We start from the raw sequence: 10,722 nt of genomic DNA, 5'->3' as shown, positions 1-10,722 counted from the left end.
ATACTGAGGTCAACTCAGAGTCAGATGCAGAGCACGGAGTAAACACAGAGGCAAAGTGTTTTGCAAACAGTTCACAAGCAGTTGCTGTAGAAGATGCTGTCACTTCTTCAAGGTAGACATTATGAGGTACATTTGATGTTTTCCTTTTCGAATTAACGAAGTTCCAGAACCCTTTGGGGTTACATCGCAATCCAGATTGAACTCGAAGAACATAAGACCTATATAAGGCAGCATTAAGATTCCAATATGCAATGCTAGCGGCATGGAAATCGTGAGCAGTGACAGTCGAACGTCTACGGCGAAGTTTACGCTGACAGGCATTTCGTTTTCGGCGCAAAGAACGCAGTAGTGGTGTACTCCAAGGTGGGGAAATCGGTCTACGTGTAACGGGAAGATTTGCAGCAAGCCAGTCTCGTAATACATTACAAAATTTAAATGTCATTGTGTCAATATCAGATGGTCCAAACAATGTTCGCCAATCAAGATGGAGTAAATAACTTGTCAACGCTGGAAAATCAATCTTTCGGTAGTTCAGAGATCGGACATTACTAGCTACGGCTCTTGCAGGAGGTTCAACAGTGGGTGGTTGCATCGAAATAACCAATGGGGGGTGGTGGATATCAATCGGTAGGAGAGGAGCAGTTGATTCCTCAATACACAATTTTTGTTCAGTTGAACCGAAAACCAAATCAAGGACACGCCCGAGGTTGTTAGCATGTAAATTGAACTGATTGAGATTTAAGAAATCCATTCCATCAATCAAGGCAGAACTAGCAGGTGACAGCTGAGATAAATTATCAACACGAATATTATTATCAATAGATACCCAATTCAACCGTGGTTGGTTGTAATCTCCGCAGACCAAAACCATATCTTCGGTAGAACCTGTGTCGCATAGCTCTTGGACTGATGCGATATGGGACTCAATAGTACGTACATCTCTGCTAATATCAGGAGGAATATATATATAGCGCAGAGAAGCAATTTACGATTCCCAATGCTAACCGAAACGCAAACCTGTTCCAAGTTTGCCTCATGAGTAACGTTTACGCGAGAACTAATATGGCGATCCGAAACTGCAATTAAAACTCCTCCAAAGCTCTTTTTTCGGCTGTTGTTTTCATTCCGGTCGCAGCGGAATACGTTGAACGAGCTGCCAAATAATTGAATAGACTGAATTCGATCGTCAAGTCCTGTTTCCGTCATCACAATGATATCCAAATTGCAGTCACATATAGCTACGAAAGCAGCATCTATTTTAGAGCGCAGGCCACGGACGTTTTGATAGTACAACCATATACTGTTGAGATGTTGTTGAGAAGCAAGTTGAAAAGTAGTCTGAAACGGTATTATTCCATTCAATGTGTGTGCAGTATCAAGCCTAGCTTCGGGAAGACATATACGCTCTTGATTTTTACCTGGCGAACCAGGGTTGGCACTGGTTTCTAAGTTACACTCAGGAGTACCAACAAATTCTCCTGGAAGGAATGGGCTGGTTCGTGACAACATCTGTAATTGAGACATCTCTCTCAGCGATAGTGAAGTATCAATCCTAGCTACGGAGTGACATATACGTGTAAGATTTTTACCTGAGAAACCAGGGTTGGCACTGGTATATGAACATGATGAGTCCACCGTATCATCTGATTGCTAGGAGTAGTCAATTCTCAATTTGGCCATTTTCAGGCGCTTCAGGTAGAGCGGGCACTCCAAGCTCCATACAGTGTGGCAAGTTCCAGTAGTTTCATTGGTAGATGTAGACGCTCCAATCGATTTGGTACAGTTCACACACTTCTCAAAGTTGGAATTGCAATCATTGACTGCATGGTTTTCAGCACACTTAGGGCAACAGACAGGCTTATTGCAGGTTGACGCTTTGTGGCCGTATTCGGAGCAATTGAAGCAACGAAAAACATCAACATCTTCGAAAATTCGACAACGGTCCCAACCGATGAACACATGTTGCAACTTCAGCAAGCAGTTGTAAGTGCAGGAGTCACATTCGAAAATTACTGCCGTTGGATTATTCCGAACATGCTCTCGTTTGTAAAATTTTACGATTTGAATTGTACACGGGTCCGGCAGAGTATTTTGTTTTTTTAATTTTTCAATAAACTCGTTTTGGTTGAAATTTTCCGATATTCCGACTATTTTGATCCTAGGCTTCAATGGTTTTTGGATTTCAATGTCATACTTTTCCGATAGCAAATCTCTAGATGTTGACACAAGCTTTGAGGCGTGCTCACTAGAGACGCATCTATCAGAACAAATTGGCTCAAATGGCACGTTCCCCTTGATATTTGGAGATTTGTGCCTTTGAGCAGTTTATATCAGTTTCAGCATCATCCGCAACATTACTGACATCACGATCAACTCTACGACGCTTACCGGACCTCAAAAGGCCACCTTCGTCGATTGTCGGAAAGTCATTATTTTTGTGCTTCAAGCGGTCACCGGTTACAGTTTTCGCACCAACTTGCTTTGGTTTAGAACGAGGCAAGCCAGTATCACCAGACACTATGTTAGCATAGGAACTCTTAGTATTGGAGGTGTCAGCTTTGGTAGACTTTAGTGCTGTCGAAATCGCATTCACTTCACTCTTTACTGCTTTCTTGACAACCGAAGTCACGTGTGTAAGCAAAGACCGTTCCGCTTCGGAAATTCCAGCATTATATTTCCGGATCGACTTCCGGATCCGCATGAAATTCAGGAATTACGTATGGGACCACAGGACCTTTCATTTGAATCTAAGTTTGTGAAAATCGGTCGCGCCATCTATGAGAAAAGTTAGAACACATATTTTCTTGTTTTGCACATTTTACCCCATAACTCCCGAACCGGAAGTCGGATCCAAATAATCTTCAGGAATTTTGTATGGGACTTCAAGACTTTTCATTTGAACCTAAGTTTGAGAAAATAGGTTCAGCCATCTCTGAGAAAAGTTAGTGCACTTATTTACACTATTTTTTGCACATTTTACCCCATAATTCCGGAACCGGAAGTCGGATCCAAATAATATTCAGGAATTTTATATGGGACCACAAGACCTTTCATTTGAATCTAAGTTAGTGAAAATCGGTTCAGCCATCTCCGAGAAAAGTTGGTGCAAAAAAACGTTACATACACACATACGCACATACACACAGACATTTTGCGTACTCGACGAAATGAGTCGAATGGTATATGACACTCGGCCCTGACATAACCTTTCTATATGAGAAAGGCAAAAATACGTCTCTTTAATTTTGTTTCAAATAATTTTATTTAATACCTCAAACCGGCATAAAAACACACAGCTAAAAAAATCTACACACATTTGCAGATTTCAAGTTTTCGATAAAAATACTTATTTAAACATTATATAATTCTATAATAATATAGTTTTACAGATTAAAAGAAATGAATTTGCTCACAATGACCTTTCTTATAGAGTTTAAATAATTACCTTCCATGGGAAATTTATTAAAAGTAATTATCTGTCTTAACTTTCTTTTATCACCATCCGAAAGAAGTCCATTTTTGAATGCAAACGCAGCTTGCAAACTTACGGAAATTGCAAACTCAACTACCACACTGCTACTATTCAGCGTAATTATCGTGCGATTTGTGTGAATGCGATTACGGTACTTCATAAATCGGATATGTAACTGACCCGCATTTACACAACTACATATCCGGGTTTTTGGTTTTCCATACAAGGATGAATCTGTGTATGGGAAGCTAAATTGAAGGATATTCTATCGCGTCTCACCCAACGTGGTGAGGAGCTATAGTCAGAGGATTTCATTATGTTTACTGGAGTGATTGAATCCTTTCTGTTTCTACCTAAAAGTTTTTACCATAATGTTAGACATCCTCTAATCCTGAATTCACTTCTGTTCATAAGCATTGCATATTTTTTTGTGCATTCTTTCGGAAATGCTTTTGGTGTCGTTTTAGCAAAATCCTCTCGGGGTTTTATTAAATGTGCATTTTGTCACCAGCAGATTATTCAGCATCCTTTCGGTGATGCAGAATGATTTGTTTCTTTTTGTTTTGTGCTTTTTTTCACCTCAATTAACTTCATAATTCTCTTCTATGTTCCAAGTAACTAAGAGAACGTGCCACTTGAGCCAATTAGTTCTGATTCCTGGTTGGTGTCGAATTTACTTCTGCTCATAAATATTGCGAATCATTCTGCATCCTTCTGAGAAGCATAATCTTTTCGGGAAAACAAGATGATTTGATTCTGTCTTGTGCATTCCTCTCACTTCACAAGTTCTCTTCTTGTCCCTTTTTCGCTTTCTTTCCCATCAGCAAAATAAGGAGGAGACAAAGTACAAATCTTCAAATAACCAAGAGAACGTGTTATTTGAGTCAATTTGTTCCGGAACATTGAACACCAATTGTTCTTGGTCTTGGTACATTTGGACCTCAGTACATCTATGCGTGTGGGAGAGATGATCTTCGTTGCTCGGCTTCTGCTCGGAAAACATCCGGAACACTGAACACCAAACTTCACTTATGCTGCAGCGTTCAGGTATGGACGCCAAATGGTTCTCTACCAGTAGCTAGGGTTGTCATCGTTGCGGAATGCGTTTTTACAGAACCAATTTGGTATTCAAATAGATAAAGGGTGATTTTTTAAGAGCTTGAGAACTTTTTTAAACAATAAAACGCATAAAATTTGCAAAATCTCATCGGTTCTTTATTTTAAACGTTAGATTGGTACATGACATTTACTTTTTGAAGATAATTTCATTTAAATGTTGACCGCGGCTGCGTCTTAGGTGGTCCATTCGGAAAGTCCAATTTTGGGCAACTTTTTCGAGCATTTCGGCCGGAATAGCCCGAATTTCTTCGGAAATGTTGTCTTCCAAAGCTGGAATAGTTACTGGCTTATTTCTGTAGACTTTAGACTTGACGTAGCCCCACAAAAAATAGTCTAAAGGCGTCAAATCGCATGATCTTGGTGGCCAACTTACCGGTCCATTTCTTGAGATGAATTGTTCTCCGAAGTTTTCCCTCAAAATGGCCATAGAATCGCGAGCTGTGTGGCATGTAGCGCCATCTTGTTGAAACCACATGTCAACCAAGTTCAGTTCTTCCATTTTTGGCAACAAAAAGTTTGTTAGCATCGAACGATAGCGATCGCCATTCACTGTAACGTTGCGTCCAACAGCATCTTTGAAAAAATACGGTCCAATGATTCCACCAGCGTACAAACCACACCAAACAGTGCATTTTTCGGGATGCATGGGCAGTTCTTGAACGGCTTCTGGTTGCTCTTCACTCCAAATGCGGCAATTTTGCTTATTTACGTAGCCATTCAACCAGAAATGAGCCTCATCGCTGAACAAAATTTGTCGATAAAAAAGCGGATTTTCCGAATGGACCACCTAAGACGCAGCCGCGGTCAACATTTAAATGAAATTATCTTCAAAAAGTAAATGTCATGTACCAATCTAACGTTTAAAATAAAGAACCGATGAGATTTTGCAAATTTTATGCGTTTTATTGTTTAAAAAAGTTCTCAAGCTCTTAAAAAATCACCCTTTACAACTTTTGGTATCCGAGTGGATAAAATTGATGGTCCTCACCCGAATCCTATGTCCAAGTATGTCAGAGCCAGTAAATACTGATTTCATAACGTAGATGTTGCATGTTTAAATCCAGATTTGGAAAAATTCTTGTCGTTTTTGGTTGATGCCGAACCAACCAAATCTTGTTTCCCCCTCAGATGCTGTCAAACCTTTTGACTCTAGGTAGCTACAAACGCAATTGAATTGAAATTCCGGTCAATTTCGAACTTGATTCTTAGATGTGTATTCAACAGGAATAGAGATATAGTTCCTTTTCAGAATCAAGAATATTGGGCTGTTTCTCAACTTATGAAAATTTTCTGCTATTTGTTGTACAAATTTTGTATTTTTTTCACTTTTCAAAACATGTGCTTCATTCTGAAGAGTTCTCTTCAATTTCTTCCTTTTGCTTGCTGACCCCAGTAACATTGGCCAGTCTAACACCGGCGGTTCGCAGACCACCCTTCATTCTAGTTGGTCCCTGACGATTGAATTTATCATTCCAATGCTTGTCCTGCGGTTCAATTCGATGGCTGTATTTCATGTGATTGGCCAAAAAGTGTTCTTGGCTGAATCGTTTTGGGCAAATCTCACACTTGAACACCTTGTCCTTTTCATCAATGTGACTTTCGTAGTGTTTGATGAATACCTGGCGCGTTGTTAGTTTTTTATTGCAAATGCTGCACTCGTAAGGATAAAGCCCGGTGTGACGAATTTCATGTTTATACAACTCCGTTGTAGAACAGAACCGAGCCGAACAATGTCCACATGGATAATTTTTTTCACTAGTATGAGTTATTTTATGCTTCCGAAGATGAAAGCTTCTTTTGAACATCTGTTCACAGATGTCACATTTGTAGCGTCGATCTTCAGAGTGAGAAATCATATGAGAATATAGATTCGAAGCGGCCGGGAAAACTACGTCACAAATTTTACACTTATGCACCTTGGGGCGTTCGTGGCGCGCCACACAATTGCGCACAATATTTTTGTGTTTGTACTTCTTACCACAAATAGGGCAGGGAAATTCGGCTTCTGATTTATGTCTGGCCATGTGCACTGTAAGGCTGTTTTCCTGAGGAAAACCTATCAGAAAACTTTCCAATTAATGATTCAATTCGATGATTTACACAAAAATGTTCTTACCCTTGCCACATACGTCACATATGTGAATCCTATCGTAGTACACGAACCGTTGATGCCCACGGAGATCCCTGGCGGATTTGTATCTTCGATAGCAAACCTTACACTCGAATGGCCTGATGGTATCGGACTCATCGTTGTAATAAATTTTAGGTCTTTTAGAATGCACTTCCAGCGAATGTTTTTCCAAATCAACCTGCGTCTCGAAACCTTTACGACAACCGCAACAGATAAACGCCCCTCCACCTTTGTGAGTAGCTTCATGTTCAATCAATTCTTTCAACGAGCGACGAGAGACAGTGCACTTACTGCAAGCGTACAATTTTTTGTCCGCCGCTCGACGAATGTGTTTATTTAGCGTAGTGGTGTTTTTAAACAGCTTATAACATCCACCGCACTCGATCGTCAATTCATCATCAAAAGATTTAACCCTTTCTTGAAAGTGCATTTCGTTTTGGTGGTTCCGTAGCTCTTTGATGGAATTAAATACCTTTGGACATCCACAACAACGCAATACCGTAACCGTAACTTCATCTGCTTGCTCTTTTATTCGACGTTTTCGGTATGGGTAGCGCCGGTGTGTTCTTCTCTCAGACAGCGTTTCAAATCGTGCGCTGCAAACAACACATGCAAAAAGTCCGGATTTTATGCCCAGATCTGGTTTCGTTTCGTGACATTCTACATGTTGGGAAAACTCGTTCCTGTTTGACGTACTAAAAGAACATCTACAACACTTCAGCAGTTTGTCAGCGTGGAATAAATTGTGATGCTTGGAAAGTCCGGTGGAAGAGCAGAAACTACATCCACAAAAGTCGCACGTTTTCATTGGCTGTACATTGTTTTTACCAATTCGGTGTGCCTTTAGCTTTTGAATACTACGAAATGACTTAAAACATACGTTACATTGATTTTTCTCAATCGATGATGTTACTAGCTTAGGTCGATGCACTCGGAACGAATGTTTCCTTAGTCCAATTTCAGTGCTATATGATTCGAGACATCCGCAGCAATGATATTCAGGTTCATACGGCCTGTCATCCACAACAGACTGTTCGATTGTAATCTCCGCCCCATCATCGCACTCGAGTTTAAAATCAACAAACTCTGGAACAAAAGTGTCCTGTTCGTCTTCCAAATACTCAACATCATACATGCTTTCATCGTCTACCTCAGTGCTGGATACTTCTAAGACAGTCGCTTTGGTCTTTATAGCGGAGAGCATTTCTATAGATTTCTGGGACTGATTACGCAAACTGCATGCATCCACAAGTCGCGAATAACAGATTAAGCAAATTTGTTTAGGATAGTTGTCAGTTTCCGAAATCTGAAAAATATTGTATCGATTATACATACAATTTCCCGTTAGATAATTGTTCTATCGTACATCCAAGCCACAAATTACTTGTACGGCCGAAACAATCGAAAATTCCGGATCTGGTGCCTCCTATGAAACAAGCAAATTAATACATGAAATTTACATTCACTGTGCAATACTGATTATTCTTTCCCATATCTTACATCCTGCTGCAGAAAGATGTTTATCATCAAACAATCAACTCCTGTCGTGCCACCGGTTAAACAAATTCGACAGACATTTTCAAGATTTTCCATTATTGAACTAGTTCTGTAGAAATAAATACGAAACATTCAAAAAATTTCATTTCCGAAAGTTAGAATAATATTTTGACATTTCGATGGGATCGCGGACGAGGTCAGCCCTTTACAGTGTTGTCATCGGTTTCAATTTGCAAAAAAATCAGCCTATCGATTCCCAGTGAGCTGCATCGGTTCGATTATTGCGCATTTCCACTAACTGTTTTTGCTGTCCCCATCTTATTGTTAGTTTGAATCTGACAAATATTTGTAAAGTATTTGTCAGATTCAAACTAATAAATAGATAAAGCATCAGGTCTAAAATTGAATCAATTTTTCGATCCGAAATCAGTTTCCCGAAAGGAAACAAAAATATCAACTAAAAGAAAAAGAAGAAAGCATTTTTTCCCACGCGATTCTGGTCAATTTGGCTGCCAACAGTATTGCAAACATTGGATTGGATTTCGTATCAAGTGCAACTTGGAATCGTAATGAACTTCGTCTAAAATTTGAATGGATTCGATTCCGTTTAAACTCAGATTGACGGAAAACTGACCATAAAACTGAACGTGAATAGGAGCCTTACAACTTACACGGATACCACATAGTAAATGGCCAGGTAGTGAGATATTTCTATGTGTAAGTGCGATAGTTAATGGTCCAATCCAAGTGCGAAGATGTTGAAGTAATCAGCTGATGAGGAAATTTTTGGCGAGAAAATGTTACACTTCCGGTGAGGCTCTCAACGTGTGTGCATGCGGGTTCACACTAGTGCAACGAAAACTTGTGTATTTCACGCTTTTTTTTAGAACGACCAATAAGCCATCCATCAACATTCACTTTGAAGAGTAATTTCGAATGACTCGGCACTCGCTGAGAGTAAGTCATAATAGTAAACGGCAGAGAAAAGTTTTCTCTTTCACCTGGTGTTAAATTTTATACTATATCTTTCATAGCTCGCTTGCAATTTCTTTCGAAGTGGAAGTTGACAGGTGGCTTATTGGCCGTTTTAAAAAAAACGCGTGATTTCTTGTTCGAGCAAGAAAGACTTTTCTCGTCCTAGAGTGAATCAGTGTTGCGACGCCGCGAAACTATCATCGGGAGTCACTGTAAACCTTCACAGTCGAAAATAATCGCAATAACATAATTGAACATATAACCGACGACATATAACCATAACGGGCGAGATAGATCTCTATAGGTCAATGTTGCAAATATTCTTCGTGTAACTAATTCATTCACGCATCCTCGCTGTGATTATACTGCCTTCGAATATGCCAGTCTCGAACAACGTTGAACTATTCACTGCTCGAAAGAGAGAAGGGTGCAAAAGGAATAAGCAATAATCGTAAAGAACCCGAATATACTAATACATTCTTCGCTGCTGGTATACATCGTGCATGTTCGTTTTATTCATTCGTTTGTCATTCGTTCATTTATTTTATTCTTCGAGTTGGATCGAATAGCGTCACGGCGAAGATCGTTGGTTTCCATTCTTCGCGAAGCATTCATCATCTAATAAATTCATCATATCTCGTTGGGTAGCAGCAATGGGAGAATGCTGGAATATGGTTCATCACATACACATAAGACTATGGTAATAGTGCGCGGGGAAACATCTTAATTTGCATGTTTCAAAGACAGCACGAACGATCATCGCGGTTTGGCGATGATCGCTGTATGAATATTCGTTCGATACTCGCGTTAAGTCATTCGGGGGTATGTCCAATGCGAATAACAACTGCAAGGAATAGATATTCGTGCAAGTAACGAAGCAGCGTCGGCTTCGTTCGCGCCCGAATATACGGACAAGTCCGAATACGGTGAACGATTATCGAACAAAGGCGAAGGAAAGCGAGCGATGATCATTGACATTCGTTGTATTTTTGATATTCGAGCAACATTGCTATAGGTCCCAGCCCTGTCAAGTTGACACACCAGCAAATAAAAAAAATGTTAGAATGTGTTTCTTACACAATCAATCATGAAACTTTGCTGCAACTTTTCTCGGATGTTTCACTATTTGCCATAATCTGTGAGTCGAGGAATCTATGGGATTCGAAAAAAAACCCTCAACAAATTTGACTGCGGTTCGCACCCAACACCAGCAAAGTTACTGGGTTTATGCTTCGTGATTAAGTTTGTTTCTTGTTTTCAACATTTTCCGCAAAAATCTCCACGTCAATTGATGCCCAGTAACTACTTCAAACATTTACAGTTTGATTATACCATGGGTTTGCAAGGCCATTCATTTAAATCTGTTTGTGAAAAACGATTCAGTCATGTTTAAGAAAAGTTAGTACACATATTTCCATTGTTCTTTGCACATATCTCCCAGTTATTTTGGAACCGGAAGTCATATTCACATATCATTCAGGAATTTTGTATAGAGCCAAAAGACTTTCAATTTGGTTTTCTAGGTATG

General features: G+C 39.8%; 1 protein-coding gene across 2 annotated transcripts; it reads right to left on the bottom strand.

The window, feature by feature from the left end:
* Positions 1-5,881: 5,881 nt before the first annotated feature.
* LOC131427756 (zinc finger protein 271-like) lies at positions 5,882-8,397 on the bottom strand. Of its 2 annotated transcripts, none has more exons than XM_058591220.1 (4): positions 8,223-8,397; positions 8,089-8,148; positions 6,708-8,028; positions 5,882-6,647 (listed from the first exon to the last, which is right to left on the bottom strand). In XM_058591220.1, the coding sequence occupies exons 1-4, from the start codon at positions 8,349-8,351 to the stop codon at positions 5,935-5,937; spliced, it is 2,223 nt and encodes a 740-aa protein (XP_058447203.1). In that variant the 5' UTR covers positions 8,352-8,397; the 3' UTR covers positions 5,882-5,934. The 2 variants fall into 2 exon arrangements, with proteins under 2 accessions (XP_058447203.1, XP_058447204.1); XM_058591221.1 differs by having other exon boundaries at positions 5,883-6,647; positions 6,708-7,957; positions 8,058-8,148.
* Positions 8,398-10,722: the final 2,325 nt, after the last annotated feature.

Source organism: Malaya genurostris, chromosome 2, assembly GCF_030247185.1.
Source record: "Malaya genurostris strain Urasoe2022 chromosome 2, Malgen_1.1, whole genome shotgun sequence".
Classification (NCBI taxonomy): Eukaryota; Metazoa; Arthropoda; class Insecta; order Diptera; family Culicidae; genus Malaya; species Malaya genurostris.
The sequence above is the reverse complement of the archived record's forward strand: the minus strand, read 5'-3'. Positions and strand labels throughout refer to the sequence as shown.

Coding starts and splice junctions, on each gene's coding strand:
- LOC131427756 (XM_058591220.1), bottom strand. CDS start 8,351: ATGTTTCGTATTTATTTCTACAGAACTAGTTCAATAATGGAAAATCTT. Junction 8,029..8,088: donor AAGTAATTTGTGGCTTGGAT/GTACGATAGAAC, acceptor AATATTTTTCAG/ATTTCGGAAACTGACAACTA. Junction 6,648..6,707: donor ATGTGACGTATGTGGCAAGG/GTAAGAACATTT, acceptor GTTTTCTGATAG/GTTTTCCTCAGGAAAACAGC.